Source organism: Trachymyrmex septentrionalis, unplaced genomic scaffold, assembly GCF_001594115.1.
Source record: "Trachymyrmex septentrionalis isolate Tsep2-gDNA-1 unplaced genomic scaffold, Tsep1.0 scaffold107, whole genome shotgun sequence".
Taxonomy (NCBI): domain Eukaryota; kingdom Metazoa; phylum Arthropoda; class Insecta; order Hymenoptera; family Formicidae; genus Trachymyrmex; species Trachymyrmex septentrionalis.
Window position 1 is genome coordinate 184,804 of NW_017304196.1, and position 24,484 is coordinate 209,287.

At 34.2% G+C, this 24,484-nt stretch overlaps 1 protein-coding gene and 1 long non-coding RNA gene across 9 annotated transcripts in view; one reads left to right on the forward strand and one right to left on the reverse strand.

Annotated features, from left to right (window-relative positions):
* Positions 1 to 24,484, forward strand: part of LOC108746045 — a 57,863-nt gene that overhangs the window by 12,502 nt on the left and 20,877 nt on the right. The gene's annotated exons all lie outside the window — the stretch shown is intronic.
* The window catches only part of LOC108745965 (titin), an 86,358-nt gene that overhangs the window by 10,534 nt on the left and 51,340 nt on the right, over positions 1 to 24,484 (reverse strand). For 6 of the 8 annotated variants that reach the window (XM_018482454.1, XM_018482414.1, XM_018482446.1 and 3 more), the window contains 6 exons: positions 10,108 to 10,133; positions 3,732 to 10,029; positions 3,183 to 3,230; positions 2,981 to 3,091; positions 1,425 to 1,577; positions 868 to 1,231 (listed from right to left, as the gene is read on the reverse strand). In XM_018482454.1, coding sequence (XP_018337956.1) covers positions 868 to 1,231; positions 1,425 to 1,577; positions 2,981 to 3,091; positions 3,183 to 3,230; positions 3,732 to 10,029; positions 10,108 to 10,133 — 7,000 coding nt within the window. The remainder of the gene's footprint in view (positions 1 to 867; positions 1,232 to 1,424; positions 1,578 to 2,980; positions 3,092 to 3,182; positions 3,231 to 3,731; positions 10,030 to 10,107; positions 10,134 to 24,484) is intronic. The other 2 variants (XM_018482422.1, XM_018482470.1) reach the window with 2 other exon arrangements.

Below are 24,484 nucleotides of genomic sequence, written 5' to 3' on the forward strand. Positions count from 1 at the left end.
ATATATATTTGTAAATTGTTTCCTAAGTTTGATTTATATTCTTTCTTTTTTATTTTTTCCATAATATGATTTTAAATATAAACATACAGGGTGCAAATTTACGGTGCAGCGTAAATCAGCATACCTGTAAGGTATCGACCATAAACTAACTTAATCTTCATAGCTACATTATAAGCAGTATTCCAAAATTGACTGCAATGACTGAAAATCTATAGTGCGTGTAATGTAAACTATGTGTAGATTTTTATCGTTGGCAGTATAAATTTGCAATACAGCCATAGTGCCAGATAGTTCTATTGAAGCTGAAGACACAACCGTTTATGGGAAAACATCATTTCAAAAAAAGAAATTGTGCATTACATATTTTGCAGAGCAACATAAAGTATGTATGTAAATTAACAAAAAATATTTTATATCGAAATGAAAAGATTCTAAAAAATCTTACATACATTCATTTGTAAGTGCTTTGTACAGATAACTCCTGTGAAAGAAAAAAAATAAAAATATGTAGCCTATTTATTACTATATGATTGCCTTTTGTATCACTTTTGGGGTATCTTATTTTGTCAGACGCTCATTTTTGCTTATCTTACCAAAAAAATTAATTTTTGCAAAATTGCAAACAATATTGTAAAAACTGCTATAGGTATTATTTAATAGAAGATATTCTTTAGTTCGTATTTATGTTTCTAAAGCTTTTTTTTTTAATATTTGTTTAAGATATATTATCCAAAAACAAAGTTAATATCAGCGGTGACCTTTCTTTATTAAAATGTACATAACTAATATTCAATTACAATATATACTAAAAAAATAATCAATGATTTTGATCAAAGTAATTTATCCGAGAGAATAAGAAATACGTACCTCGAAAGACTTTTTCTCGAGAAACCAGTAACATCTGATCCGTGATCTGACAAAGGAGCTTCGACAATAAGCTCAGTAGTACTGGACGCAAATCCTGCAGCATTTTTCGCAACGCAGGTAAAAGTACCGGCATCTTCGGGAAAGACTTCCCTGATTATCAAGGTAGCAACGTTATCTTCGTCATAATATATTTGAAAATCAGTAGATGGTTTGATAATAGCAGTTTGACGGAACCAAGTTATTTGTGGTCTTGGTATACCTTCTACTTGACATTCGAATTGCACGGTGTAACCATCTAATGTATGAATTGGTTGTAATTTTTCAATAAATCTTGGGGCTGAGGCTTTTTCTCCGGGGGCAGGCTCTAAAAAGGTTAAATATATGATATATGATATGAATATTTTAAAAGTTTATAAATAAATATATGATATGAACATTTTAAAAGTTTATGTCAAATTTCAAGTCGCAAATACATATTATGAATGTAGTGCGATATGATTAATAAACTTTATCGCATTGTTTTATTAATTTATCAATTTCGTAAATAAATTACTTACTCTCAAAGATTGGCAATTTGTCAATTTTTTCATGCAATTTTCGTTGCAAGTAAATAGTATAACGTGCTTCATCCAATAAATATTGCGCCGGTACCCAACCTTTTTCTTCGGTCAAGTGTTTCTTTACAAACCACCAATCCTGATTAGTATGATCTGTAGAAAGTAAATATTAATTAGAGATGTTCTATTAATTGTGTACATGTATATGTATATATAATATGTTAATATAGGGTGTTTCATTTTAATTGATACACTAATATATCTCGAGAATGAGATATGAGATTGAGAAAAGTTTCAGATAAAAATTATGCGACATGAGATGATACCATTGATTTGACCTTGAGTAGTATTGCCAAGGTCAAGGCAAGATCACTTTGAATTTTTTAAGTGGAACTTCCCATTTTTTATTATATATTCTTGTGGCTTACCTCGAGAGCTTTTCAAAAAGTTATAATAAAATATGTTTTGTAAAACATTTTTCGAGTTATAAAGCTTGATAGTTACAATATTGTTGACATTAGCATTACTCAAGATTATATTTAACCGACAGCTAAAATCTTTCAACAGACACGCATTGAATAATGCTAATGTCGGCGGTATTGTAACTTTCTTTATAACCTTAATCTTATAACGTCGTAAAGTACTTTACGAATAAATATTTTATTAGAATGTTTTAAAAATCTCTCGAGGTAAGATATAAAATATGTAATGAAAAATGGGGGTTTTATTTAAAAAATTTAAAGTGACATTGCCTTGTGTTGCAGAATTCTCTAAACATTTTATCAACAATTGTTGCTATCATTAATTAACGATAGCCAATGAGAGCGCTTTCTTCCAGAATTTTCTTGCTATTGGCTATCGCTAGTTAACGATAGCGACAATTGTCGATAAGACGTTTGACTATGAGCGGCGTTGTCAAGATCAGTGGGATTCTCTAATGCTCATTTCCACCAATGTAGATTAACTTTAATCTCGACTCAATTTACTCTTCGTCTTTTTCTAGTTCTAAAGACTAGAAAAAGATGAAGAGTAAATTTAACCGAGATTGAAATTACTCTACGTTGGTGGAAATGAGCATTAGAGAATCCCGTTGATCTTGACAACGTTACCCATGATCAAACTAATGGTACTATCTTATGTTCCTTTCGATGTTTTTGGTGAAAAAATTTTGCTAAAATTATTCTACGTTTTGAAACATTTCAGCGAATTTGCCGAAAATTTACTAAAATTTCACTGAAAGTGAATTTTTCAGCTAATATGAAAAGTCACTGAAATTGAATTAAAATTTCTCTGAAATTTTTCTGAAATTTTGTTGAAATTTTGTTGAAATTTTACTGAAATTTTGCTAAAAATGAATTTTTCAGCTAAAAATCATGGAAATTAAACTAATTAAACTAATTTTTCTGAAATGCTGACATTTTGCCGAAGTGCTCCAAAACGTGGAATAATTTCAGAGAAATTTTTTCACCAGAAGTCACATAACTTAAGTCAGAAATACTTTTCAATCCCGCGCGTGTGTGTTAGTGGTAACATTTTATGAAGAATAGAGATCTTACCGATAATATAAATTTTTTCCCCTTCTACTAAATTAATAGCTTCTTCTGTTTCAGCAATATAAGAACAAATTGAAAACATTGTATCACCTTCCCGAACAATATATTCCTCCACTGAAAGGCACATTAATAGGTTATTTAAAATAGAATATAACAAAAAATATTATATTTTATATTAACGTAAAAATATATCGTTAAAGTGAACCTTCTTCGGATATTTCCTCTTCTTTAGTAATACTGAGAGAAGCTTCTTCTGCAATATATATATATATATCAAATATCAAAATAAAATGAACGAAACTTATAATTATAATACAATACAATCATAATATAGCGAAGGGTTTTTTAGGCGGATACAGCTTTTATATAAGCAGAGAATTCTGTTTGCTCATGAATCTGTATTATTGTGATCTGAACATGGGATCTTTTTATATTAATTATGTAAATAAATTTTTAGTTATTGTATTAAAAGATATAATTATAATATGTAAATACCGATATGCTTTTCATACGCAGCTTTTTATACAGTAGCAAAAAACTTGAGGATAATAGGCAAAAAAAACTTTTTTAATAAAATATACAGCAATTAGGCGAAGGAAAGGAAAAGCAAAGCACGAGAATAAAGCATATATACTCATTCTCACAAGGGCCAAAATAATTATTAAAGTACATTAATTACTATTATAAGTAAAAGCATATTTTATTAATTTAATTGTAGATGCTAATAAAGCATGAATGTGTGCCATCTGCAAACCTTCTTCGAATGTGGAAATACGTCTCCTGCTTTTCAACTTCAGCGCCAAAGATTCGGTATCAGCTTCCTCGTATGAGTATTTTCTATCACGATTTAATTGCAATTTAACAGCATCTTCAATTTCTTCTACAGTATATGGAACTTTTTGTTTCTTTTTCTTTCGTCTTAGCGGTATATTCATTTCGTCGATATCAAGCTCTTCAATGCTATATTCTTCTTTCCCTTCTTCTTCCGATTCATTGATGACCTCTTCGATAATCGGACCAGAATCTTCGATTTCTTGAATGATTTTAATTGTTTCCTCTCCAGTCTCTTCAGAATATGTAAGCGGCCGTCTTTTTGGTTTTAGACGCACTTTACCGGACATAGAAATATCTTCTTCTTCATATGTATTTAACGAGATTTTAAATTCTTGTTCTACATCCTCTTTTCTTTTTGTAGAACGTGGTCTAAATGTTACATTCTCCACTTCAGTAACTTCTTTGATGTCCGGTCTAGACTTTTTCTTTGGTCGTAATTTACGTAATGTAACATCTTCATAAATTTCTTCAATTGGTTTCGGAGCTTTTTTCGGTGGTTTGCGTTTCAAAGTAAATTCTTCAATTACTTCTTCAGGTTGTTCTATAATCTCGATTTTTCGAATAGTTAATTCCTCTGTAATTACATCTTTAATTTCTGGTTCTTTTTCCCTTAATAATATATCTGCAGATGTTTCTGCAATTTCTTCTTCTACTTTCTTATCTTTTACAGGTTTCACAATAATTACTTCCGACATTTCTTCCGTTTCGAACATCTTTTTTCTTGGCTTAGGTTTTAAAGTAATTTCTTCAACTACATCATCTTTCCTTTCTTCGACAATTAGTTTTTTAATTGTCATTTCATCAGCGACTTCTTCTTTGACAGATTTTTCTTTTGGTTTTCTTAATATTACTTTTTCAGAGATTTCTTCCGGCACTTGCTCTTCCTCCTTTGAAACGGGTTTCTTTACAGTTATTTCAGCAGTAGGTTCCTCTGTAACGAGCTTTTTCTTTGGTTTCTTTTTCAACGTAACTTCTTCGGTGACTTCTTCCACATCTTCTTTTCTTTCTTCGACAACCGATTTCTTAATTGTCACTTCATCTGCGATCTCTTCCTTGAGAATTTCTTGTTTTGGTTTCTTTAGTACTAATTTTTCAGAGATTTCTTCCGGCTTTTGTTCTTCCTCTTTTGGAACGGGTTTCTTTACAGTTATTTCTGCAGCAGGTTCCTCTGTAACGGGCTTCTTTTTTGGTTTCTTCTTCAACGTAACTTCTTCGGTGACTTCTTCCACATCTTCTTTTCTTTCTTCGACAACCGATTTCTTAATTGTCACTTCATCTGCGATCTCTTCCTTGAGAATTTCTTGTTTTGGTTTCTTTAGTACTAATTTTTCAGAGATTTCTTCCGGCTTTTGTTCTTCCTCTTTTGGAACGGGTTTCTTTACAGTTATTTCTGCAGCAGGTTCCTCTGTAACGGGCTTCTTTTTTGGTTTCTTCTTCAACGTAACTTCTTCGGTGACTTCTTCCACATCTTCTTTTCTTTCTTCGACAACCGATTTCTTAATTGTCACTTCATCTGCGATCTCTTCCTTGAGAATTTCTTGTTTTGGTTTCTTTAGTACTAATTTTTCAGAGATTTCTTCCGGCTTTTGTTCTTCCTCTTTTGGAACGGGTTTCTTTACAGTTATTTCTGCAGCAGGTTCCTCTGTAACGGGCTTCTTTTTTGGTTTCTTCTTCAACGTAACTTCTTCGGTGACTTCTTCCACATCTTCTTTTCTTTCTTCGACAACCGATTTCTTAATTGTCACTTCATCTGCGATCTCTTCCTTGAGAATTTCTTGTTTTGGTTTCTTTAGTACTAATTTTTCAGAGATTTCTTCCGGCTTTTGTTCTTCCTCTTTTGGAACGGGTTTCTTTACAGTTATTTCTGCAGCAGGTTCCTCTGTAACGGGCTTCTTTTTTGGTTTCTTCTTCAACGTAACTTCTTCGGTGACTTCTTCCACATCTTCTTTTCTTTCTTCGACAACCGATTTCTTAATTGTCACTTCATCTGCGATCTCTTCCTTGAGAATTTCTTGTTTTGGTTTCTTTAGTACTAATTTTTCAGAGATTTCTTCCGGCTTTTGTTCTTCCTCTTTTGGAACGGGTTTCTTTACAGTTATTTCTGCAGCAGGTTCCTCTGTAACGGGCTTCTTTTTTGGTTTCTTCTTCAACGTAACTTCTTCGGTGACTTCTTCCACATCTTCTTTTCTTTCTTCGACAACCGATTTCTTAATTGTCACTTCATCTGCGATCTCTTCCTTGAGAATTTCTTGTTTTGGTTTCTTTAGTACTAATTTTTCAGAGATTTCTTCCGGCTTTTGTTCTTCCTCTTTTGGAACGGGTTTCTTTACAGTTATTTCTGCAGCAGGTTCCTCTGTAACGGGCTTCTTTTTTGGTTTCTTCTTCAACGTAACTTCTTCGGTGACTTCTTCCACATCTTCTTTTCTTTCTTCGACAACCGATTTCTTAATTGTCACTTCATCTGCGATTTCTTCCTTGAGAATTTCTTGTTTTGGTTTCTTTAGTGCCACTTTTTCAGAGATTTCTTCCGACACTTGCTCTTCCTCCTTTGGAATAGGTTTCTTTACAGTTATTTCTGCAGCAGATTCCTCTGTAACAGTCTTTTTCTTTGGTTTCTTTTTAAACGTAACTTCCTCAGTTTCTTCTTTTCTTTTTTCAGTAATTAATTTTTTAATCGTTACTTCTTCAGCGTCTTCTTCCTTGACAGATTCTTCTTTTAGTTTCTTTAGTACTACTTTTTCAGTGATTTCTTCTGGCATTTGTTCTTGCTCTTTTGGACCAGGTTCTTTTACAGATATTTCTTTGGCATCTTCTTTCTTCTCCTTGGTAATCGGTTTTGTAATTGATACTTCAGTTTCTATTTTATCTTCAGCAAACTGCTTTGGTTTTTTTAATAACACTTCTTGAGAAATATCTAATTCATCTTGCTTTTCTTTCGGTTCTGACTTCTTTCTTTTTACAATTAATTCTTCTGTTAGTATCTCTTTCTTTTCTTCGGGAATATTTTTTAACTTAGTATCCTCACTACTGTCCTGTGACTTTATTTCTTTTTCTTTGATCTTTTTCTGTTTTTTCTTCTGTTTTACTGTAAAGTCATCAATAATGTCTTTAGGCGTAGTTGGTATAATGTCTTTTTCCTTAGTTGGCTGTTCTTCTGTGCTTTCTTCTTCGGGTTTATTTTTTGTCCAGCCTTTTAAAGTTATTGTTTCAGGTTCATCTTCGGGTTTTTCTGAAGTTGGTATTCGAAAATTGATCTCGGGTTCTTCTTCAGGTTCCTGTGGCTTTGGTATACCCTTTATTATAGGAATTTGCTCCATATCTTGTTCAGGTTTTTTTCTCTTAAATGGTTTATATGACTTCGAGTCAGGTTCAGTTTCTGGTTTTTTGGTTATTTCGAATTCTTCAGGTACATATTTTTCAATTTCTGGCTTATCAAATTTTATTGGTTTGAATTCATCAGATGTGAATGTTTCTTGAGGTTGTTGTTCTTTTTCTAGAGGCGTATCTTCTATGGATTCTTTTATTTTAGGTGTTTCTTTATTTTCTGTTACTTGTTCTAGTTTCTTTATCGGTATTTTCTTTAGTTTGATCTCTTCCGGAATAATTTTATCTTCTTGTTTTATTTCACCTTTTCCAATAATGAGCTTTTGTGGTTCTTCGAACGTTTTCTGCGACTTCTTGGGTGTACGTTCATAAATAGATTTATCTTCTATTTGTTCTAAAGGAACTTTTTTTAGTTCTTCAAACTCTTTATCTAATTTCTCTAATTCAATCAAATCTTTCTCTAAGACTTTAGGTTTTTTGTATTTCTTCTTTATAACTTGTAATGCTTCTTCTGTATTTCTAGATAAAATGCCAGCTTGTATTGGATTTTTTTCTATATACGTAACTTTTGGTATTTGTAATTGTGTCGGATAGTCATCGATAAATGTAACTCTACTTCGTAACATGATTTTAGGAAATATTGGTTCAATTATTTCTTTTTTCTTAACAATTGGTACTTTTTTCAATTTAATTGTGCCAAATTGGACTGTTTCTTGCATTGGTTCGACATATTTTAATTTTGTAGGTTTGATTTCTTTTCTTTCAATTTTCTGTGGAATTAATTTTTGCACAGATTCAGGCAATATTTTCTTTTCTTTCTTCTTTTTCATTGGCTCCCATTGAATTTTTTCAGGCATTGGCTCTAATACAGGTCTTTCATACTCAGGTTCTATCCATTCCTCTATATCATCTTTCTTAACGATTTTTTTCTTCTTTTTCTTTATAACTTTCTTTTCTTTTATTTTCTCGGTAGGTTTAAGCTCCATTAGTTTTTCTTCTGCAGTAGATGTAATTTCTTCTTTTGGTTTTTCAAATTCCTTTATTTTGTCGGGATGTATTGTTTTTATTTCCTTCAATTCATCTTCGGGTTTTTTCTCCTTTAAAGTATCTTTTATTTTAACTTCGGGAATTATTTCTGTCACTTCTTCTGTAGTTTCTAGTGCACCTTTCTCTATTTTTATTTGTTCTAATTTAGGTTGGCTGGATGTTACTTTTTCTACTATTTCTTCTTTCTGTTTTTTTTCTGGAGTGACCTTTTCTTTTTCGATAGGAGCTAAATCTTTCTCTTTTTCTTCTTTAATGTCAGTCTTCCTAGGTTTTGCTTTTTTCTTTTTTGTTATTTCATCATCTGCTACAGCTAGATCAACTTTAGTAATTTCAATAATTTCTATTGGTGTAACACTTGATTCTGCTTCCTCTTCAGCAAACATTTTTTCCGTGATAAATTCTTCAGGTACTATTTCTGTTGTTACTTCTGAAATTTCAACACTTTCTTGTAAAAGTACATCCTTTTTAGCCTTTTCCTTTTTGGGCTTTTTCATTTTTATGTCCTCTATTGCTTCCTCTGATCGATCTTCCTTCACTTCTATAGCTGATTTTACACTATCATCTATCTTTTCTAGCATAATTTGCTCTTCCTGTGTTTTATTTTTATCAATTTCATTGGTTGTGATTTCAGAAATAATTTCCGTAGTTTCTATTTCCTCATTTGCAACTATTATTTCTTCCGTTTTTTCTTGTGTTGGTTTTTCTAATGTAATATCTTCGACTATTTCTTCTTTAACCTGTTGTTTACTTGCATGTACTGGTTTAACCCTTTTCGGTGCTTTCTTCACAGTAACTTTTTTTATATCAACTTGTGGTTCCTCTTCTTTCACTGGCAATATTGTTTCTTTCACTGGTTTTATCGTTTCAAGTAGATCTTCAGTAGAAGTGTCCGGAATTGCCTCAGTAACTTCGATTCCTTCTTTTGTTATGATAGTCAATTTTATTTCTTCTTCTTTTGGTTTTTTGTCCAGTATTTCCTTAGTAACTTCAACAGTAATTTGTTCCTGTACAGGAATCGTGTTTGTTTCTTCCCGTAAAATTGTCTTTAATGGGCTTTCTTCTTTTTTAATTTCGTGTATCGCAGCTTCTCTTGGTATAGCTTCAACTTCTGTGAATTTAGTAACGGAGGATTCAGTTAAGATTTCCACAACTTCGATGCTCTCTCTAGGAGTGAATATAGTTTGAGCTTGTTCTATCTCTGGTTTATCTAAAACAATTTCTTCAACAATTTCTTGTAGCACATTATCTTCATGAGATTTTCCCTTTTTTCTCTTTATTTTCTTTTCTATTGGTGTTTCGATAAGTTCGACTATTTTTTCTTTAGCAATTATTTGAGTATCTTCAATTGGTTTTTGATCAATTTTCTCTTCAGGTACTTTAACAATTGATTGCTGTGTATCTATTTTTGTAACTGTAACAGTTTCTTTTCTATCTTCCATGATAGTTTTAGCCTTTTCTTTTTTTGGCATGTCCGTTTGGATTTCTTCTACGACTTGCTCAAGAACGTCAGCAGTGTCTATTATATGTTCCTTTTTCTTAATTATTTTTTTGGATGGCATTTCAACAATTTCCTCTGATTTTATTTCCTCGATTACTTTAACACGTTCATCCTTTTTCTTTGGTATTTTTTTTGTCTTAATGTCTTTCTGTATCGGTTTTTCAATACTCTCGTTCTCTTCTATGATAGACGTTTTCTTTTTTTCTATTGGTGCTTCCTTGAGATCTATTTTTGTAATTTCTACCGATTCTTCTTTATGTATAAGGAGTTGAGCTTTTTGGAACTCTATTTCTTTTGTTATAACTTCTTCTATAATTTCTTCAGGTATTTCATAAATTGATTCTTCTTCCTGTAAAAATATGGTGAGAATACGAAATATATTATAATATACTAAATAGAGCAAGTTTTTGTATTCTCTCTAGCTTACCTGATACAGCCCTTCTTCTCTGGTACCTAAAAAACAAAGGTAAGAAATCAAATTAAAAAAAAGATTACTAAAAATTTTTTTGATAATTGTGTTTTAATAAGTGACAATATTAATATTTAACAATATTAATATTTTTATGTATAATATTAGTATTATCAGACAATAATTGATTGTTTTATCTTTCCTTTCTTTCAATTTTAATGAGATGTCTATTCATTGTGTATATAAAATGAATTGCAGAAGAGAGATGTATGTTTTAGTAGGACGCAAGAATTAGTAAACGCTAAAAATAAAAACCAAACTTACCTTCCAAAGTCTTTTTATTGATTTTAGATATTATCATTTCATCGTATTTAATGTGTATTTCAGGTGTAATGTCTGCGTGAAGATTTGTAACTTTTGCCTCCTGTTCCTCTTTGTCCTCATTACTTATAATTATTCCTTTGGTACTTTCTTGTTTAATAATTTGCTTTTTAGTGATTTTTTTCGGTTTTTTCTTTCCAAAGTCCATTTCAGTTACTTTTATTTCTTCCCTTATCTCTTCCTTTTCACAAGGTTTTACAAATTTGGGATGAGATAGTGGAAGAACAGTTTTCTCAACGATTTCTTCTAATGGACCTTCTGTAACTGTTGTTATAGGTAATTGTCCTTGTTCCTCTACAGTTGTTTCTTGTGTCATTTGCTGCTTCTGTCCTTTCCGTTTAATAATTTTCTTTGTAGTAATCTTTTTCGGTTTTTCACCCTCAATTATTTCCTCAGTTATTGTTACTTGCTCCCTTATGTCTTCTTCAAAGGGCTTGGCGATTTCGGATTGTGGCATAGAATATTCAGTTTTATCAACGATTTCTTCTAATGGACCTTCTGTAATTGTTGTTATAGGTAGTTGTCCTTGTTCCTCTACTGTTGTTTCTTGTGTCACCTGCTGTTTCTGTCCTTTCTGTTTAATAACTTTCTTTGTAATAATCTTTTTCGGTTTTTCATCCTCAATTATTTCCTCAGTTATTGTTACTTGCTCCCTTATGTTTTCTTCTTCAAAAGGCTTGGCGAATTCGAATTGTGGCATAGAATATTCAGTTTCCTTAACGATTTCTTCTAATGGACCTTCTGTAATTGTTGTTACAGGTAGTTGTCCTTGTTCCTCTACTGTTGTTTCTTGTGTCACTTGCTGTTTCTGTCCTTTCTGTATAATAACTTTCTTTGTAGTAATCTTTTTCGGTTTTTCATCCTCAATTATTTCCTCAGTTATTATTACTTGTTTCCTGATGTCTTCTACTTCAAAGGGCTTATCGAATTCGGATTGTAATAGAGGAAGTACAGTTTCTTCAACGACTTCTTCTACTGGACTTTCCATAACTGTTGTTACAGGTAGTTGATCCTTTTCCTCTATGGTTGTCTCTTCTGTAACTTGCTGTTTCTGTCCTTTACGTTTAATAATTTTCTTCGTAGTTATTTTTTTCGGTTTTTTACCCTCAATTATTTCCTCAGTTACTGTTACTTGCTCCTTTATGTCTTCTTCTTCAAAGGGCTTAGCGAATTCAGATTGTAATAGAGGAAGTACAGTTTCTTCAACGACTTCTTCTACTGGACTTTCTATAACTGTTGTTATAGGTAGTTGATCCTTTTCCTCTATGGTTGTCTCTTCTGTAACTTGCTGTTTCTGTCCTTTACGTTTAATAATTTTCTTCGTAGTTATTTTTTTCGGTTTTTTACCCTCAATTATTTCCTCAGTTACTGTTACTTGCTCCTTTATGTCTTCTTCTTCAAAGGGCTTAGCGAATTCAGATTGTAATAGAGGAAGTACAGTTTCTTCAACGACTTCTTCTACTGGACTTTCTATAACTGTTGTTATAGGTAGTTGATCCTTTTCCTTTATGGTTGTCTCTTCTGTAACTTGCTGTTTCTGTCCTTTACGTTTACTAATTTTCTTCGTAATAATCTTTTTTGGTTTTTCACCCTCAACTATTTTTTCACTTACTGTTACTTGCTTCTTTATTTCTTTCTCTTCATTGTGCTTGGCGAATTCGGATTGTGGTAGAGGAAGTATAGTTTCTTCAACGATGTCGTCTACCGGACTTTCTATGACCCTTACAGGTAATTGTTCTTGTTCCTGTATAGTTGTTTCTTCCGTTATCTGTTGTTTTTGTCCTTTGCGTTTAATAATTTTCTTTTTAGTAATTTTTTTCGGCTTTTTTCCTTCGGTTGTTTCTTCAGTTACTTGCTCCCGTATTTCCTCTTCTTCAAGAGATTTGGCGAATTCTGGTTCAGGGGGAAAAAATACAATTTCTTCTACTGTACCTTCCGTAATTGTTGTTACAGGTAGTTGTCCCTTTTTCTTTATTGTTGTCTCTTCTGTCATTTGTTGTTTCTGTCCTTTATGTTTAATAACTTTCTTTTTAGTGATTTTTTTCGGTTTTTTTCCTTCAATTAATTCTTCAATCACTGTAACTAGTCCCGTTTCTTTTATTTCTTCCTCTTCAAGAAGCTTTGCAAATTCAGCTTGTGGCAAAAGAAATATAGTTTCTTCAGCCATTTCTTGTACTGGACCTTCAATAATTGTTGTTACAGGTAGTAGTCTCTTTGAATCTATTATTATCTCTTCTGTTACCTGTTGTTTTTGCCCTTTAACAATTTTATTTTTAGGAATCCTTTTTGATTTTTCTTCCTTGATTCTTTCTTCAGTTATTGTTACTTGCTTCTTTATTTTCTCTTCAGAGGCGAATTTGAGTTGTGGTAGAGGAAGTACAGTTTCTTCGACGATTTCTTCTACTAAACCTTCCGTATCTGTAGTTATAGGTAATTGTCTCTTTCCCTTTATAGTTGTTTCTTCCGTCACCTGCTCTTTCTGCCTTCTGCATTTAATTATTTTGTTTTTAGTGGTCTTTTTCGGTTTTTTTCCTTCGATTACTTCTTTAGTCATTATTACTTGCTCCCTTGTTTCTTCATCTTTAACAGGCTTGATGAATTCCACATGTGATGTAGGAAGAATAATCTCTTCAATGATTTCCTCCACTGGTCCCTCTGTAACTGTAATTATAGGTAATCGTCCTTCTTCTTCTATAGTTATTTCTTCGATCACTTGCTGTCTTTGTCCTTTACGTTTGACAATTTTCTTTTTAGTTATTTTCTGGGGTTTCTTCCCTTCCACTATTTCAGTTACTGTTACTTCCTCTTTTATTTCTTCCTTTTCAAAGGGTTCTGTGAATTCAGAAGATAATAGTGAAAGAACAGATTCTTGAATGACTTCTTCTACTGGACCTTCTGTAATTATTGTTACAGGTATTTGTCCTTTTTCCTCTATTGTTGTTTCTTCTATTACTTGCTGTTTCTTTCCTTTACGTTTAATGATTTTCTTTTTAATTATCTTTTTCGGTTCCTTTCCTTCGATTACTTCTTCAGTCACTATCACTTGTTTCCTTATTTCCTCCTGTTCCAAGGGTTTGACGAATTTAGAATGTGGTACAGGAGAAACGATTTTTTCTTTTGGTTTATCTATAGGTGCACTTATTAATAATTGTTTTTCTTCTACAACTGTTATTTCTTCGTTGTTTTGTACTACCATTTTTATTTCTTCTTGACTTTGAGTGGTTTCTTCTAATTCTTCAATTTTTGTTGGTACTATTTCTTCTATTTCTATTTGTCCTGTTACTTCTTCGATATGCATAAATTGTTTTTTTGGTATGGATGGTACTTGTGGTTTTATGTCTTCTATTTCTTCTTCAATTACTACAATTTTTTCTTCTTCTGATTTAGTTTTTGGTTTCTTTTTACGAATTGTAGTTTTCTTTGTTTTAATTGCTGCCATTTCATTTTCTTTAGTGCCGGTTTTAAATTTTGTGGTATATTCTTCAATTACTTCAGTATCAGATTCATTTGTTGGTTGTTTTGTTTCGTGTATTGTGGTGTGTTGTGTGACTGTGATATGATGTTGTTGCTCTGATGCTTCTGTAGTTTCTGAAATGTACATAGAAAAAGTGTGGTATATGATTAAATTGTTGTATGTAAAATGTTTTGTTGGTCTGTCGGCATTATTTGAATTTTTATGTTGTATTAGTATTTATAATGTTTAACAACGTATTAGACGCAAGTAATGGCTGCGTTCAGCGGACTTAACTATTGACTGAGTCCGCTGAACGCAATCAATGTATTGACAATTTTTTTATTATAATTTATCACTCGAACGTTGAGTATTATATGAAGCATGGTGAAATCAGCTGCTAGTTGACTAGTATATAAGGTAGTACGTGTTCTTATGTAAATGTCAGTAACTTATAACTCTGTATTTTATTAGTTCTGTACTTACCGAGATAATCTATAACAAGATCGTAATGTTAAATCGAATATTAGTTTGTTAAATATTTGCATTAAGTGCCAAAGATTCTTGATTTGTGTGTTCTGATTATATTCCTCTTTTTACCTCTTTTATTAATATAAATTAACATACTTATATAATTTGTCTGTTTGATTTATTAAATGTTACGATCATTGTGTTTAATTGAATCGATTTCTTCAAATGTCGCGTGTGAATTATCAATGCAATCTATCATGTTACTTTTCTATACGTATAATACTTACCTAAAAGTTTTTCCAAGTAGTCGGCTTCAAAAGATGTGCTTGCTATTTTTGGTACTATTGGAATTACGGGTTCGGACAGATTTGATTCAATTTCAGTAATGTGTTGCAATTCAGTAACAATTATACTTTGTTTTTCATCTTTTACATCATGAGCTGTTTTACTGTCTGGTTTTGGAACAGTGAATTCCGATACTACATTTTCCGGATGAATTTCAGTTTTTACAGCAACTTTTCGTTCAATTATATCTGCTTGCGCGATTTCTTCCTTAGCGAGACCTTTAACGACTTCTTTTGCTTCTTTCTCTGTAGGAGTTACTTGGATAACTTCAACACCTTCGGAAATGCGAAATGAAACTTCGGCTGAAGCACTAGGTACCACTTTTTCAATGACAATAGAACGTTCACTTTCATGAGGAATCGTTTCTATTTGTTGTACACTCTCAAATGGTATTTGTTCTCCTGTTATTTTCTTTACATCAGGTTTAACGAATTCCATCATTTCCTTCGTTGATGATGATGCAATCACATGAGATTTTTCAGCAACTGCCATGCTTAACATGCTTTGATCGGCTATTTGTTTAGTTACTTCTTCCAAACTTTTTACGTCTTCTTTTATTTCTTTCTCCGTAGCAATTACTTGGATAACTTCGACTCCTTCGGAAATGCGGAATGATACATCAGCTGTTGCACTTGTCATTCCTTTGTCAGGAACAAGTAAACGTTCACTTTCATGAGAAATTGGTTCAATTTGTTGTATGCCTTCAAATGGTATTTGTTCTGGAATGATTTTCTTTTCCTCAGGCTTGGCAGATACTATAATTTCCTCTGTTTCTGATGACGTAATTACTTGAGACTTTTGAGCAACAGGCATACTTAGCATGCTTTGTTCGGCTATTTGTTTAGTTGCTTTTTCTACACTTTTTACAACATCCATTGATTCCTCCTCCGTAGCGGTTACTTGGATAACATTGACGCCTTCAGAAACGCGGAATGAAACATCGGCCTTTGTACTTGGTGTTTTCTTTTCGGGGAGAAGCAAACTTTCTCTTTCATGAAGAATTGATTCGGTTTGTAGTACACTCTCGAACGGTATTTGTTCTGGAATAATTTTCTTTTCTTCAGGCTTGGCAGACACTATAATTTCCTCTGTTTCTGATGATGTAATTACTTGAGATTTTTGAGCAACAGGCATACTTAACATGCTCTGTTCGGCTACTTCTTTAGTTGCTTCTTCTTCACTTTTTACAACATCCTTTATTTCCTCCTCCGTAGCGGTTACTTGAATAACTTTGACGCCTTCAGAAACGCGAAATGAAACATCGGCCTTTGTACTTGGTGTTTTCTTTTCGGGGAGAAGCAAACTTTCTCTTTCATGAAGAATTGATTCGGTTTGTAGTACACTCTCGAACGGTATTTGTTCTGGAATAATTTTCTTTTCTTCAGGCTTGGCAGACACTATAATTTCCTCTGTTTCTGATGATGTAATTACTTGAGATTTTTGAGCAACGGGCATACTTAACATGCTCTGTTCGGCTACTTGTTTAGTTGCTTCTTCTACACTTTTAGCAACATCCTTTGTTTCCTCTTCCGTAGCAGTTACTTGGATAACATTGACGCCTTCAGAAACGCGGAATGAAACATCGGCCTTTGTACTTGGCGTTTTCTTATCGGGGAGAAGCAAACTTTCTCTTTCATGGAGAATTGATTCGGTTTGTAGTACACTCTCGAACGGTATTTGTTCTGGACTAATTTTCTTTACTTCAGGTTTTGAAGATTCTTTAATTTCTTCCGTTGTTGATGACGGAACAACTTGGGTTTTTTCAGCAACGGACATACTTAACATAATTAGCTCGGCTACTTGTTTAGTTGCTTCTTCTACACTTTTAGCAACATCCTTCGTTTCCTCTTCCGTAGCGGTTACTTGGATAACATTGACGCCTTCAGAAACGCGAAATGAAACATCGGCCTTTGTACTTGGCGTTTTCTTATTGGGGAGAAGCAAACTTTCTCTTTCATGGAGAATTGATTCGGTTTGTAGTACACTCTCGAACGGTATTTGTTCTGGAATAATTTTCTTTATTTCAGGCTTTGAAAATTCTCTAATTTCCTCCGTTGTTGATGATGGAACCACTTGGGTTTTTTCAGCAACAGACATACTTAATAAGCTCTGTTCGGCTACTTGTTTAGTTGTTTCTTCCACACTTTTTGCAACTTCTTTTATTTCTTCCTCCGTAGATGTTACTTGAATAACTTCGACACCTTCGGAAACACGGAATGAAACATCGGCTTTTGTACTTGGCGTTTTCTTATCGGGGAGAAGCAAACTTTCTTTTTCATGAGGAATTGATTCGATTTGTTGTATACTTTCAAACGGTATTTGTTCGGGTATTATTTTCTTTATCTCTGGCTTAGCAGGCTCTATCATCTCTTCTGTTGTTGATGATGTAACTACTTGAGATTGTTCTACAACGAGCATACCTAACATACTCTGATCAGCTATTTGTTTAGTTGTTTCTTCTTTTATAACTTCTTTTATTTCCTTTTCTGTCGCGGTTATTTGTATAACTTTGATGCCTTCGGAAACGCGGAATGTAACATCGGCTGTTGCGATTGATGTTTCTCTATCCGGAAGAAGCGAGCGTTCGCTTTCATGAGGAATTGATTCAATTTGTTGTATACTCTCAAATGGTATCTGTTCCGGAATTATTCTTTTCGTTTCAGGCTTAATAGATTCCATCATCTCTTCTGTTGTTGATGATGCAATCATTTGAGATTTTTGAGCAACGGGCATACTCAGCATGCTCTGCTCGGCTATTTGTTTAGTTGTTTCTTCCAAGCCTTTTACGATTTCTTTAGTTTCCTTCTCTGTAGTGGTTACTTGGATAACTTCGACTCCTTCAGAAACTCGGAATGAAATATCAGCCTTTGTACTTGGTGTTTTCTCATCGAGGAGAAGCAAACGTTCCTTTTCATGAGGAATTGCTTCAATCTGTTGTATGCTCTCGAATGGTATTTGTTCTGGAATAACTTTCTTTTCCTCAGGTTTGGAAGATTTTATAATTTCCTGTATTGTCGACGACGCTACTACTTGAGTTTTTTCAGCAACAGGCATGCTTAACATGCTCTGTTCGGCTACTTGTTTAGTTGCTTCTTCTACACTTTTAGCAACATCCTTCGTTTCCTCTTCCGTAGCGGTTACTTGGATAACTTTGACGCCTTCAGAAACGCGGAATGAAACATCGGCCTTTGTACTTGGCGTTTTCTTATCGGGGAGAAGCAAACTTTCTCTTTCATGAAGTATTGATTCGGTTTGTAGTATACTCTCGAACGGTATTTGTTCTGGAATAATTTTCTTTACATCAGGCTTTGAAGATTCTTTAATTTCCTCCGTTGTCGATGATGTAACTACTTGAGTTTTTTCAGCAACGGACATGCTTAACATGCCTTGCTCCGCTACTTGTTTAGTTACTTCTTTTACACTTTTTATAATTTCCTTTGTTTCCTCCTCCGTAGCAGTTATTTGAATAACCTCGACGCCTTCGGATACACGGAATGAAACATCGGCCTTTGTACTTGGTATCTTCTTATCAGGGAGAAGCGTATGCTCACTTTCATTAGGAATTGACTCGATCTGCTGTATGCTTTCAAACGGTATTTGTTCCGGTATTATTGTCTTTATTTCAGGTGTACCAAATTCTATAATTTCTTCCGTTGTTGACGACGCAATTACTTGAGATTGTTCTGCAACGCGCATGCCCAGTATATTTTGTTCAGCTGTTTGTTTAATTGCTTCTTCTTCTTTTTTTACTATTTCTTTTGTTTCTTTTTCAGTAGCTGTTACTTGAATAACTTCGACTCCTTCGGAAACGCGGAATGAAACGTCAGCCATTGTAGTTGGTACTTTCTTATCTAGGAGAAGTGAACGTTCACTTTCATGAGGAATTGATTCAATCAGTTGTATACTTTCAAACGGTATTTGTTCCGGTATTATTCTCTTTATCTCAGGTTTTGTAGATTCTATCATCTCCTTTGTTGTCGATGAAGTAATAGTTTGAGATTGTTCTGCAACGCGCATAGTCGGTATGGTTTGTTCAGCTATCTGTTTCGTTGCTTTTTCCAAACTTTCTATGATATTTTTCGTTTCCTTTTCCGTAGCGGTTACCTGAATAACTTCGATGCCTTCAGAAACGCGGAATGTAATATCGGCCGTTGCAGTGGCTGTATCTTTTTCAGAAACAATCGAACTTTCTCTTTCATGAGAAATCGATTCAGTTTGTTGTATACTCTCAAACGGTATTTGTTCTGGTATTATTTTCTTTATTTCCGGCTTAACGGACTCAATCATGTTCTCTGTTGTTGAAGATGCAATTACTTGTGACTGTTCTGCAACGCCCATGCTCAAAATGCTCTGCTCGGCTATTTGTTGATTTGCTTCTTCCAAACTTTTTATTACTTCTTTTGCTTCTTTCTCCGTAGCGGTTACTTGGAAAACTTCGATGCCTTCGGAAACGCGGAATAAAATATCGGCTTTTTTACTTAGTGTCTTCTTATCAGGAAGAAGCGAATGCTCGCTTTCATGGGGAATTGATTCAATTTGCTGTATGCTTATATACGGTATTTGTTCGGGTATTATTTTCTTTATCTCTGGCTTAATAAATGCCATCATCTCTTCTGTTGTTGACGATGTAGTTACCTGAGACTTTTCTGCAACGTGAATACTCTGTATTTTTTGCTCAGCTGTCTGTTTAGCTGCTTCTTCCAGGCTTTTGACAACTTCCTTTGTTTCCTTTTCTGTTGCGGTTACTTGAATAATTTCGACACCTTCAGAAATGCCAAATGAAACCTCGGCTGTGGTACTTGGTGTCTTTTTATCGGGAAGAAATGAACTTTCGCTTTCATGAATAATTGACTCAATTTGTTGTATACTTTCAAAGGGTATTTGTTCTGGTGTTAATTTTTTTATCAGAGGTTTAGCTGACTCTGCTATCTCCTCCGTTGTCAATGATGCAAATATTTGTGACTTCTCGGCAACGCGCATACCTAGCATAGTTTTTTCGGCTATTTGTTTAGTTGGTTTATCTGGTGTAAGTAATTCTTTTTCTGCTTCATTATAAGATACTTCAAAGATCGACAATGGCATTAGTTCTTCTAAGTTTGGTTTACCTGTTTGTTCTTCGGGAATTTGTGATCTTGTAAGCTCTTCAACGTTACTCACTGTCAAAACTTCTGACATCTCCGCGACTTCTATGCTGGATAGTTTTGGGAGAGCTTTTTGCTGTTTTGGAATTTCTGGTCTCGGTAATTCTTGTTCTGTGTCCGTAGAAATTACTTCAGACACAGTAACAGAACTCATTTGTTCAATGCTTGGCTTTCCTTTTTGATCATTTTTTTCCTTCAATTCGGGTATTTGTTCTACAGTTGCAGCGGTTATAATTTCGATTTTCTGAGCTATTTCTCTACCTAAAAAACATGGTATGGCTGTTTTCTCCTCTAATTTTTCTAAACTTGGCAGTTGTGTTTCTGTCTCTGTAGATATTACTTGAGAAACCAAAAGTGAGGGAAGTTCGTCTAGTTGTGGTTTACCTTTCTGTTTTGTTGGACTTTTAGGTCTCGAAAGTTCTTCAGCATTTGTGACAGTAAGCACCTGAGAAGTCTCGGCAATTTCTCTACCAGACATCGTAGGCACCGCAGTGAGTCTATTAGGTGCAATAGAACTCTCGAAAGTTTCTTCGGTTTCATGAGATAATATTTGAGATATAGTCAAGGACGATAATTCTTCTATTTGTACCTTCCCTTCACGTTCGTCAGGTGATATCTGATTTGAAAGTTCTTCTGTGCTCATCATCGTTAAAACTTGACTAGTTTCAGCTACATCTCTACCAGATAAATTAGTTTGCGCCATTTTTTCCGTAGGCATTTCCGGACTAGGCAGTAGAGCTTCCGCTTCACTGGATACAGTTTGCGTTATACTTAAAGATAATAATTCTTCGAGATTTGGTTTTCCCTTTTGTATCTCGGGCTTTTGAAGTTCAACAAATTTATTTAGACTTAACTCAGTCGTTATTTCTGTAGTTTCTGCTATGTCTCTGCCATATAAATTTGTTTGCGCCGTTCTCTCAGTTGGTATTTTGGGGCTATCAAGAACACTTTCAGTTTCTTGAGATTCTGTTTGTGAAACTATTAATGGCATGAATTCTTCGAGACTGGGTTTACCTTTCTGTTTTCTGGTTTTTTTTTTAAGAATGAGTTCTTCGGCATTAGTCATTGTTAAAACTAATGTTGTTTCCGCGATATCTCTACCAAACAAATTTGGTTGTGCTGTTTTCCCCGCAGGAAGCTCAGTGTTAACTAATGTTTCTTCGGCCTCATTAGAAATTACTTGTGAAATAGTCAGTGGAATTAATTCATTGATTTGTCGGTTGCCTTTCTGTTCCTCAGGTCTTCCTGTAGCAAGTTCATTGGTCTCAGATAATGTTGTTACTTCAATTGTTTCGGCGATTTCTCTACCAGAAATATTGAAATCAGCCTTGCTATCTTTTGGAATAACTTTACTAGCTAGAAGATTTTCAACTTCATTAGAAATAATTTCGGAAACAGTTACAGATGATAGTTCTTCGAATCCTGGTTTACCTCTTTGTTCACATAATTTAGTAGATTTTGCAAAATCTTCGGTTGTATTCGCTGTTATTATTTGAAGAATTTCCGCGGTTTCTCTGCCTGTCAACTTTAATTGTGCCTGATGTTGTTTTGGTGTAACGGCTTCAGGTAAGATATCTTCGATTTCATTAGAAGCTGTCTCAGTAATTACAACCGTCGTAAGACTTTCGAATTGCGGTTTGCCTTTGTGCCCTTCGGGTTGGAATTTGTACTCAAAGATGTCTTCTCTTTCAGCTGGTGTTGTTTCTGACTTTACTATTGATTCCACTGTGGTTTGAATCATAGTCGCTTGAGAGGAAAGTGGTTTTTCTTCTCGAAGCTCTCGAGTATTTTGTATACTTTCTACGAAAGAACCTTCAATAGTTTGAAATAAACCGATATCTGATGTAGCTTTGACTTCAGTTTGCTTTGAAACAATATTCAACATCCCTTCCTTGTCTTCAATAATTGTTTCTGAAATCTGTAATGGCTTTAACTCCGTTATATCAATATTCGCTTTTTGTGTCGCAGGTTTAAAAAGATCATCGAAAGTCTTCTCGCTTTCTTCAACAATATTCTCGTTAATAATAATGCTTTCAAACGTGTCTCGAGCTGATGTAGCAATTTGAGGTGTTGAAATATAATCTGAAGGTTGTTCAGGTACGTCTACTCGCGATTCTACCATTGTAGTCTCTATCATATCGTGCTCAGTAACAATAGTATCGACAGCTGTTCGCGATATTTCATGTCTCTTCTCTTCCAATGATGCTTCGACTTCAGCAGATGTTATTTCCGTAATGAATACACCATGGCCTTCTTCGAATGTTGGCATAGCTGTACTGAATATTATCTTCGGATACTCATCAAAAGTACGTTCGCTTTCCGCACTTGGAACTTCATGAACTATAATAGGTTGAAATGTGTCTTGTTTTATGTGAGCTTCGGCTTGTATCTTTTCGAAAGGTTTAATCGGTCCAGTATTTTGCTCGATAAATATTTGAGCTTTTTGAGCAATATCCATACCAAGTTTTGCTAATTTTACTCTTGCCATATTCTCTTCGTATTTCGGAATATTCATCGTTTCTTCTTTGTCTTGTGTTAAGATATGATCTACGGTAATACTTTTCCCTTCGACGAAGCTAATCTCGGCGCTACGCTTATTGGGTTTGAATTTATCAGTGAATATTGCACCTTGCTCTTGGGGAACCATTTCGCTGACATCAATACCTTCCAAAGTAGATTGTGTTTTATGTGCTTCGCATACAATTGGTTTCATTGCTGAAGGTAATTCTCCGAGTTCTTCGCGTAAAGTAATTTCCGTTCGTTCAGCTACTTCTTTACCTTCCATTAAAAGATTTGCCGCTTCAAGGCGAAGTTTCTTTGTAGCAAATTCCTCTTCAATGTCTTGAGCATTAATAGATTCTGTAATGGCAACGAATCTATTTTCATCTAAAATAACATGCGCTTTTGTTTTTGTTAATGGCGTTTTCTGAATCCTATCTATTTCTTTTTCCACTAAGGTTTGTTCGGAGAATTGTACTGTCTCAAACGGTTTTTGACCAATTAGCGCGGTTACTTTTGTTGGTACTGTAACTTCATTCATTTCACCTGTACTTGAACTGGTAATTATTTCAGATCTCTCGGCGACTTCGTGACCAGGAATAATAACCGAGAGTGCCAAGCGAGATTTATCTTCCTGTATTGTTTCAAGGGGAGCTTCTTTGTCAGCTATTTTAATTTCCGTAACAGAGGTAACGCGCTTACCTTCTTCGACAGATAATTCTATTTTGTGTATTTCTGGCGTGAATTTGTCTTTGAAGGATTTCTCTTGATCTTGAATCATGTCTTCAGTTACTAAAAGACTTTGATATACTTCATGTGTAGGTGATACGGTTTTAACGTCTGGCTTTTTGATGGTTACTTTTCCTACAGAATGTTCAATAGTTACCGCGGTCGTTTCTGCTATACTGTGAGTAGCATCGATATCGAATGAAGCAGCGTGTTGACGTGGTTGTTCCTCGACGATATATATCGATTCTTTATCTGCTGGTGTTATATGTTTTATACTCGCGATGACTTTACCTTCTTCCATATCGATGTTTACAATTTTATTTTCCGGCATTAATTCTGGCGTAAATTGCTCTTCTCCTTCTTGAATAACAAGTTGTGATTCTACTAGTGGATTAAACACTATGTGATCTGGAATTGCGATGGCAACCAGTGGTGCTTTGCCAGTAGCAATTTCACCAGTACTAAAATTAGCGATTTGTATTGTTGTTTCGGCGACGCCATGAGTTTCGATTAGAGCTTTCTCTGCTGTTTTTGTTTTTGGTATTTCGTTCAGCTTATATTCTGTTTCTTTATCCTCTAAAATTACCGAAGATACCTCTACACTTTGTTCCATCATCATGGAAAGATCAGCTTGAACCATCGATGGTATTTTATCTTTCTTGAGTATAGTCTCCATTTCCGTTGGCTGAGTTTCCATTGCTACTATTGCCTCTAACGGAATATTCGAGAATATGGCTGAAATAGAAGTCGGTTTTGTCTCTATCAATTCTCCAGCGCTAGAATTTGGAGTGATTTCGCTCTTCTCAGCAATAATATGTCCGGCAAATTGAATCTCGGCTTTTTTCTCTGTAGGTTTTTCGGGAATTTGAAGAATATCTTCCTTTTCGCCTAAAATCTCAGTAGACATAGTAGCACTGATAATCTCATCGACGGATATTCGAGCAGTGTCGGTTTTGGTTTGTTTATCTTGAAATTCTATTTCTGTTTCTGTTGCAATAGTTTCGCTTTGAACGATACTCTCAAACGGCAAACGTTCCTCTTTTGCTGCTGCTGTCTCTGGTGTTTTCACATTGAGGTCTCCTGGATAAATGGCTGGTGTAACTTCAGTAAGTTCGGCGATTTTATGAGCGTCAAAGCTGGTGTTAATTTTTTCACCTAGAATATCCGGTTTCTTCAAATATTCTCGCTCCTTATCAGACGCAATTGTTTCAGTTACTGTTATGCTTGTTTCTTCTTCAAACGATATATCTACTCTTTTTTTATCTGGTTTGACGAAATCAAGCATACGCTGTTCTGAGTCACCGATTGACATTTCGGATGTAACGATACTATGATGAGTTATATGCTCGGTCATAGCCATTGCAGAGATAGTTTCTTC